The following is an 8,903-nucleotide window of genomic DNA, read 5'->3' as shown; positions in this document are numbered from 1 at the left end:
AGGGTGATTGTGGGATCTTGTGGGGCTGAGGGGGGTCTTGTGGGCTCTCACGGGGCTGTGTGGGTTGGGGAAGTACGACTGCTTGGAGCTGGCATAGTTGTTCCCTGGTGAAGGGGTGGGGACGATCATACACGTCAGGTGGTTCCTTCTGCCCCAGAAGGCAGCTCTGATGCTGAATCTATTCAAGCAGAGTATGTCCTTCACAGACACACAGCTTTGGAGATCATTTTTAACCAGAACTGGTGCAGATGGAGAACCTTTCAGGACTGAAAGCATTCTGGGTTTTCAGTCTGCTTCTCCTCTCTGCAGGAGGGAGACAGGCCAGCAGAACCATCCTCAGGGCAGAGCAGGAGGGTGATGCCCATGTGTCTCTGAGCTTCCTGGACTGCAGAGCAGGGACCAGGTTTCTGAGATGGAATTCTCCCTGGGAGACCATCAGGAAAGCCTTATAGGGCATTTTGAGGCTGTCCTTTTGGCAACTTTCAAGGATCCTTCCCACTCTACTTCTCAACAACTGTATCTTTTCAAGGCTGCTCTTGCTATTTAAATCTTTCAGCTCAGGATAGACTTCGGTGGAAACAATTTCTTTCTTTTTCTGAGGCAATCTCAAAGTAATCCAACTAATTGCAAATTAATTCAGACAGAAGTAAAACAAAACTTTAGAGCTTGAAAGGAAACACATTATGGTGGTTAAAATGTGATCATAACTAATGCCCCACCCAGCTAATCACCAAAGTGAGATAAGCCAATTGCCATGCAGCTTTCCACCCCTTCCTCTCCTGATACCTGCAGCTTGCGGGGGGGGGGGGGGGGGGGGGGGGGCAGTTCTCAACCTATTTCCTCTCTACTTCTGTGGAAAGTAGAAGATGCTTTCCACATGCTACTAAAACCCCTCAAGACTTGCTTAATTGTTGGGATTCAAGAAAAGGGGGCCCTGATATACAGCATAAACCTAAGTCTAAATCCTGACTTATCACTTTCTATGTACTAGGTAGGCATAGCGGCAGCTTTTATAATAGCTCATTTCATGATCAAAAAGCCGATCGGAGGGTATGGATGAGGAAACAGCAGTGACAAGTTCCTTAGTAACTGCGTAGGCGAGAGTGACTCAGCCCAGCGTTTGCTATTGGGGGACGCTTGCTGCACTGCAGATGGGCAGGAGGGGCACATGTGGGGGGCAAAGGGGTTGTTGTCTTTTCACTCCGTGATGAATTCATTTGCCGTTGTATCCCTCAACGGCATCAGATCTCCTTGATGACGTGTGGTCTGGCCTACGCTATTTTGCAGCTGTGCAGGGCCATCTTAAATCATGTTTCTTTTCTTTTTTTTTTTTTTTGGCCGTGCCTCGGGGCATGTGGGATTGTAGTTCCCCGACCAGGGATAGAACCGGCGCCCGCTGCAGTGGGAGCGCGGGGCTCCAACCACGGGACCGCCAGGGAAGTCCCTTAAATCTGTTTCTTAAGCCCTGACTCAGCGCTCAACGTCTCAGTAGCTCCCCAAGGGCTGGGAGCTCTGCGCTCCCAAAACCTGGGCTCTGAAGGGAAGCCAGAAGGAAGACCCCGTGGCGCCACTCCCTAAACTCCCTTCAGAGAAGACAGCATTAAGGGAGGGGCCTTGCAAAGTGTTAAAAAGGGGCTTAACTGGGTGGGTCCTTCCAGTGCATCTACGGGACTCCTAGAGAGAGGGAGGCGGTTCCCGCTGAAGTTCCTTGCTCGTCTGCAGGCGAATCCTCGTCATGTCTTCGAAGGGTGAGTCCTTGGGAGGAGGGCCTGCGCCAGCGGCAGGAAAGGCAACGGGATCCCGGCAGGGCTCCCCTGGAGTGGTGTGAAGTCTTCTGCTCGCTGTGACATTTGGTGCTGAGACTTGGAAAGGGGGAAGGCTAACCAAACCAGGCCCTGAAAAAGCCGCCTTGGAGAAGGAGCTCAGGATGGTAGTAGGCATCCATGGCGATACAGTGCTGTCTTAATTCAGAAGTGTGGAAAGTTCCCTCTGCAGGGCAGGGCGGCCCTGGATTCCTCTGAGGCGGGCTGGGAGGGGAAGGGAGCCTAGCTTCACTGGGGCCTGGTATTTTGTCCAGTTTTCATCATGGAGTGAATTCCGTTTAGAACTGAGTCAGTGGTGAGCCCAGCTTTGATGGACTTGGGAGCCCAAAGCTAAAATTAAGGACTGGGGAGCTTCCCCAGGTCACAAGGGGAAATACACATGTTAATGTATAGAAATTCCCCGATGTTAGGTTTTTTCTCAGATGAAATTTCCTCGTTGAATTTTTGATATCTCCTGATATCTGTGTATGTGAGGTCCTCGCATAGGTGGTAGGTACAGGTTAGTAGGAGTCTTGACACATCTGGGCATGCCCAGACCAGTATCTGGACCTATGCATTGAGTTGTCATTATAGTTTATATGGCAGATGCCCCCAGAACTATTTGGGGTGCCCTGACTTTTACGGTATCAGTAAGATGTGTGGCTGGAACCCCTGAGTTGGGAGCTGAGGGAGAGTTGGGAGCAGGTTCTGTGTCCATATTTCATGGGATCCCTCAGAGGGTGCCGACACCAGGAGCGGAATCCCAGGAGCGGCCCTGAGAGAGCTCTGCAACGGGGAGCCTAAGGTTCTTGCCTGGAAATAAATTCCTTCTCATCGGGAGGTTTCAGGTTCTACACTGACCTGGACTAAGGGAGCAAGTCTCAGGTCTCACATGGAAGTCGACGGGTCAAGAGTGAACCTGAATGTGAGGCCTGAGATGAAAGTCTCTTTTCTTATTCTGGATCTGTTCCAGGGCCCCAAGATGGCCGCAGGCGCAAGAGAACCAAGTTCGACAAAAACCAATACAGGATTCTTATTGAGGCTTTTGAAAGTGATGCTTACCCTGATATTAATGTCAGAATAGATCTGGCTAAGCGAACCCAGATTCCTGAGCCGAGAATCCAGGTAAAAATATAAATCTGTGCTCCTTGACAGGAGGGTGGGTCTGGGTGAGGAGCCAGTATGTGTATTAGCAGCCGGTTTTTAACACTGGCTTAAAAAACCGCTTTGAAGTCAATCCTCTTAATATCCCTGTGAGGTAGACATTATCCCCATTTACTGGATTAGGAAAATAAAGGTCAGGGAGGTTTAGTAATTTATGTTACTACTCTGGCAAGGGGTAGAGTCTAAACTGGCTTCTGTGGGTTATATCGGTCAAATTTTTAACATGTTAGAAATTGAAACAGAAATTTCAAAAAATTAATTCATTAAAAATAACCATAATAAACCCATTACATGGTAACTTAAGTATTTTTCAAGAAAAGCAACCATAGTCCCAAAGCCAGAAAATTGATTTAGTGAGAGGAATGGCAGTACAAGAACCGGAAGTTGGCTTCTCAGTTCTCCTTTGCATTCCCTTTGCTGCAGCAGGTCTCCTGGCCTCTGGGAATCACTGAGAGAATAGGAAGTAAGCAAAAGGGCAGAGGCAGGTCACATCTGGGTGCTGTAAAGAAAATGGCTTTGATCTCACAGGGATCCCCCAAAGGAGGCCAGAGGTCCCAGGGGTCTTGGATCATTTGGACCTCTGGGTCTCAGCCTTGGGGGCATGCTGTCCTCTCTCTTGGAAGGGGAGAGCGGACTGGGTCCTGGTTCCGCTTCCAGGAAGTCTGCCGGGATGGGTCTGGGTGCAGCCTGGGAATCTTACACCCCCTCCTCTGCTTCCTAGGTGATTGAAGTGTGAGGTCAAGTTTGAGAACTGCTGCCCTAAATGAAATTCAGGTCTCTCAGGGTGGAGCTGGAATACACACAGGTTGTTTGGAAAGCCTCCCAGGTGATTCTGATGTGTAGCCATGATTGAAATCTCTGTCCTTGACCAATGCTTTTCAATCCTAGACTAACAGAGTCCCATCGCAAAGTTTGATCCAGAATCTCTGGGGGTGTGACCCTTGGCATGCAGAAGTTTTTAAACTGTCAAGTGATTCCAGCATGCCGATGACCTCCAGCCCTGCACCCTACACTGATTGTTGGGGTTCAGCCTGGGCCCAGGGAGTTCTGAAATCTCCCCAGGTGGTTCTCCTGTGCTGGAGAGTCTGTGTCACACCACAGCATGCCTCAGCTCCTGGGGTCCCCCATGCCACCATTTCCTACCCAGCACTTTTCAAGGTGCTTGATGATGGTGGAATGAGTGTGCGGCTGAGTCTACGGCCGCTGGAGTGGGAATGAATATCCTTTGAGGTTTGCTATGTGCCAAGTGTTCTTTTAAGAATTTTATATTTCAAAAACAAACTATGTTAACTCCAGAGATAAACAAACCACAGCCCAGAGGGAAGAAGGTTTACCCAAAACACCCAGTACTAGGATGAGAGATAAACCTGAATGGTGAGGGCCATGTAACTTCCTACTTTTACAAGTGGTAACCTGAACTGAATTTTTCCAAATTAATTTCCATATCTTTCCTATGGAGCACCTCCCCCCCCAACCCCAGGTGCTCCAAAGTGAACTGGAGTACAGAAAAGCTTGTGATGGCCCTAAGCCAGTGACTTGATTTAGAGAGAATTGAAAGCCTTGCAGTGACCTCTTATCAGCCGGCCTGGGGAACCTCACTCAGGGGGAGGGGCAGGCAGCCCACAAGGACTTGATCGCAACCAGAAGGCATGCCAGTCATTATTTCCTTGAAGCCTCAAACAATCTTGTGAGCTCGGTGCAACTTCATGACCACTTAACGGGGCGAAAGCACTGGCCTCAGTAGCTCAGTAAAAGGTTCTGGGGTTCCGGTTACAGTTCAAGTAGCTCCTGGAGCCAGATGGGAAACCCTGAAGTTCAAATAGCTCAGCTATAGGGTGTCCCTCAGAGGGCACCTGGGAGACACCTTATTAGGTCCAGAGGGGCTGGCAAAGTTTGCTGGTTGAAAAGCAGATTAGCATTTGAAAAGGCCCTGGAGGAAGAAAGCTGGATTAGTTTAGGTACAAGCCTGCACCCTGTGCCTGCCCTGGGGCCTGGGTGTGTACAGGAGGGTGCAAGGCTGGAGTTCTGGGAATGCCCCCCTGTAGGACTGGGCCTTTGTCTTGCAATTTTTGTGGAGGAGTTGTTTTTCCTAAGGGGAAAAAAAAAAATGCGAGGGAGTTGTTTGTGTAGTTCCCCTATAGCTCTGTTCCATCTTCAGGGCTTGCCTGGTGGCTGGGCCTATAAAGAGGACACTGTTGTGTTCCCAAGGGCAAAGGGAAGGCTTGGCTGAGCTGGAGGAGGCTGAGGGGTGGAGGGGAGCCCACGAGGAGAAAGAGTAGCCCTGGGGGAAGTGGAACCATATCTCAAAACTAGGGGAGGCCCACCTGGAACTGGGGAGAGAGGAGGACTTCCTGTGTCTGGGCAAAGGAGAGGAGGCGGGACTAACAGGTGTCCTGCTCTCAGGACTCATCTGTACGAGGTGAGGTCGGGAAAGGACCCACAGAGGAACGGACACTGAACTGGGGCTTAGGGTGAAAAGGGGTTTTCCTCAGAGGGGTTCTGTCTTATGCATTGCCGCATGATTACACCACCGTAGCTTACCTAACACCTCCATCCCATCACACAGTTAACATTTCTTTTCTGTGGCAGGAACATTTAAGGTCTATTCTCTTAGCAACTTTCCAATATACGTTACCGTATTATTAGCTATAATCACCATGTTGTACATTAGATCCCCAGAACATGTGAATCTTATGACTGAGAGTTTGCACCCTTTGACCAGCATCTCCCCATTTCCCCCACCCCCATGGGAGGAGGCTTATTTGAAAGATAATCTGGATAAGAAAGTGTGAATTGCAGTTGGCAGAGAAGAGAAAGGGCAGGAGGGAAGGTGCAAGCAAGGATTGGAAAGGTGAATGGGAGAGGACCAGGGTTCGCTCTGGCAGCTTCCAACACAGTGTCCTGGCATGTACCTGTGTGGGTCTGTGCACATGCGCACGTGGATGCTTTGGGGAGATTTGCCCAGAAGGTAAGGCTGGACCACACATTGAATGGTTTGAATCAGCTTCGACAAGAATTTTACTTTGATTCTAAACTCTAGTAGTTTTGACGCTTGTTTAACCTTAGGTCACATGCTACTTGGTGGCGATGATTATCGGACTGGGCTTAATTGGAAAATGTCTTTTTTTCTCTCTCCCTTTGTCTCTCTCTTCCTTTCTCCATCTCCCTCACCCCCACCCCCCTAGGTCTGGTTTCAGAACAGGAGAGCTCGAGTTCTTCTGAAGAACACCCAGAAGCAAGAGGCACAACCCCCAGTTCCAAAACCTATTCAGGGAGGAGTCAGTGTCCCAGTTCCAGGATCCAGTCAAGGTGGACTCTGTGCCCCCGACAGCCCTTGCCAGCAGGGTCTTCTGGTGGCCCAGAGAGATGCCAGTTTTTTTTCCTGGAAGCCGGAAGATGCTTCTGGTCAAGCTGTGTTTTGGGGGTATGCTGGTGGCCTGGGTGTGAATATGGCCTCTCCTGACCTGCAGACCCCAGCTAATGAGCCTTCTGGAGACCTCCACTGGTCTCTCTCCTCGGGCTTCAGCCCCAAAGTTCTTAACGCTTCCCAACAGTGCTTCTCACAGCTGGAAGACCGCAGTGCAGAGACGCATTTGGGGGACCCTGGACAGCTCCTGGCACACGGGAACTGGGACCTGCAGTGGTGCGGGCAGCATCCTCCCTCTGGAGAACAGCAGCCATGGTGGAGCTGGCAGCCTCCGCCTGCTGTGGAGTCAGAGGTGGCACCCCAGCAGCTGCTGTCCCAGAACCCGGAGGCCTGGGCACCACCGTGGTCCTGTTCGCCCCTTCTGCTCACTCCAGCATCTTCACCCCCTCAACCCTCTCTGCCCTGGGAGCCCTGTTCCCATCCTGCTTCTCCTCAGCCCTATCCAGTGAAGGCATCTTCCAGCATCGGGAGCCATTTCCATCCCTACGTCTGAGAAAGGACCTTGGTGGGAGACCCTAGAGCACCACAGCCCTCAGCCGTTGCAGCGGTGGGAACAGCACTTGAAGCCTTTGCTACAGCAAAACAGTGGAAATCACCTAAGTAAGTGTGAGTTGACAGAAGACAGTTGAAATCAACTAGGGCTCATCTATACTTTTAATAGTACGCAAAATTGAAAAGGGATTTGAAGATTTGTATATTTTGCCATGGAGAGGTCTCCTAGACATACTTCTCAGGAAATGAAGTTGTCAGGATGGAGGCATAAAGTCCATATCAGGGGATACGGAGGAGAGGCAGAGGACCAAAGGGGTCTCCTTAGACGTGAGGAAAAAGGATCTTTAAAAGTCCATCTGGGGCTTCCCTGGTGGCGCAGTGGTTGGGAGTCCGCCTGCCGATGCGGGGGACGCGGGTTCGTGCCCCGGTCCGGGAAGATCCTACATGCCGTGGGGCGGCTGGGCCCGTGAGCCATAGCCGCTGAGCCTGCGCGTCCGGAGCCTGTGCTCCGCAACGGGAGAGGCCACAACAGTGAGAGGCCCGCGTACCGCAAAAAAAAAAAAAAAAAAAAAAAGTCCGTCTGTCCTGCCTTTTGTGGTTGATCAACATGGAGCACTTAAATTGTTCTATAAACCTTAGAAGGGACTGAGGGATAGGGTGAGGGCTGATTTGTAGAAATATACTCAAAAGTCAATAAAGAATGAGGAGTCACTGTGGCTATTGCTGTGTGCCTGGAATGGATCCACCCTCTTCTCTGTGTGCACAATGGCCACTTCCCTTGGCCAGGCCTTCACGGTGCTCCCGGACCAGTCCTTGCTTCTCCCTGTGTCCAGCCAAGTGTGGCTTCTCTCTGGACGTGGAGCATGTCCCTGCTCCTGGGCAAACAGTTTCCTGCAAGCAAGCCCTCCTCTCCCAACTCACCCTGCAGGGCCGAATGCAAACCCCAGTGTAAAATGAATGGGTCTGAGTAGAGAGAGAAACTGGAAGATGAAGGAAATGCATCTCTTCTCTCCGGTTCACACAGTGCTGCCTGGGTCCCTTCACTACCTATCCATCCATGCCGAGAGAGAGAAGGAGAGGGAGAGGGTGGGAAGCATACCTGCGTGGAGGAAATCTGCTTAGCCATGGGGACTAAGGTTGGGGAAATCATAAAGGTCCCTCTCATTCACTTGGAAGACTATACCTTCGAGGTTACAGAGCAGCAAAAGTGAGCTTTACCCAACTTATAAATAAGGATCTGGTATAAGTCAGAGATGAACTCCAGGAGACTTAAATTGTCCTGCACAGTCTGAATTTAAGAAGAACCAGGGGTTGAGCACAGGCTGCTTGTCCATAGAAAGGTCCAATCACGTATTTCACCTTCCTTGCTACCCTGCCATTCTGTGAAGTTAAGAAAGGGCCAACACACAAACTGCCAGGACATTTGTGAATGACGGTGCAGTGGCTTCTTGATGAGCCCAATTCACCAGCTCGTTTCCCCTTTGTCAGGTGAGGCCTAGGGAGGCCTCACACCCTGATGAGTCTCAAGTTGGATCTACACCAACTTTGGATCAGCACTTCAGGTTTTGACTCCAAACTAACCAGTAGACATTTTTCCAGCTTACAACCCCACCCCACCCCCATTTTCCTTCCCAAATGACAGTCCTAGGTAAAGAGGGGATGTGACTCCCACCAGACTGAGCTGCAGGGCAGAGCCCCAGGCTGCCCTGTGCCCACAGAGGTCGTCAAGGAACTGCCGCCCTGTGTCTCTTGGTGAGGGGACGTGCTGGGTTTCCCAGGCCCGGGGCCTGAAGGGATAGGAGCAGAGATGCATGGCAGGGGACTCTATGGCTGTCCTCTGTTCAGATGGACCAGCGTGAAGGCTTGGCTGAGCACTGACCTAAAGGGTAAGGTTTCTCTCTGGTCTCCTGTCTTTCTGCCCCTATACCACCTTACAGTGTGTGAAATCCACATTGGAATGCATTAATAAATATTAATTGGTCCTTAATATTTGTCAGGTTGTGGTAGAGAGAGAAGAC

The 8,903-nt window shown here is 50.7% G+C and overlaps 1 protein-coding gene across 1 annotated transcript; it reads left to right on the top strand.

The window, feature by feature from the left end:
- The first annotated feature begins 1,735 nt into the window (after window positions 1–1,735).
- On the top strand, window positions 1,736–6,886 carry LOC132491696 (double homeobox protein 4C-like). The gene is made up of 3 exons (XM_060100526.1): window positions 1,736–1,748; window positions 2,776–2,927; window positions 6,152–6,886. Exons 1-3 carry the CDS (start codon window positions 1,736–1,738, stop codon window positions 6,884–6,886), a joined length of 900 nt encoding a protein of 299 aa, XP_059956509.1.
- Window positions 6,887–8,903: the final 2,017 nt, after the last annotated feature.

The sequence above is a fragment of the Mesoplodon densirostris genome, chromosome 6, assembly GCF_025265405.1.
Source record: "Mesoplodon densirostris isolate mMesDen1 chromosome 6, mMesDen1 primary haplotype, whole genome shotgun sequence".
Taxonomy (NCBI): domain Eukaryota; kingdom Metazoa; phylum Chordata; class Mammalia; order Artiodactyla; family Ziphiidae; genus Mesoplodon; species Mesoplodon densirostris.
Note: the sequence above shows the minus strand (reverse complement) of the source record. Positions and strands in the feature narration are given on the sequence as shown.

What these genes read in the sequence shown, in the direction of transcription:
- LOC132491696 (XM_060100526.1), top strand. An exon ending in TTCCTGAGCCGAGAATCCAG is followed by an intron (nt 2,928 to 6,151) that starts GTAAAAATATAA and finishes CCACCCCCCTAG; the next exon opens with GTCTGGTTTCAGAACAGGAG.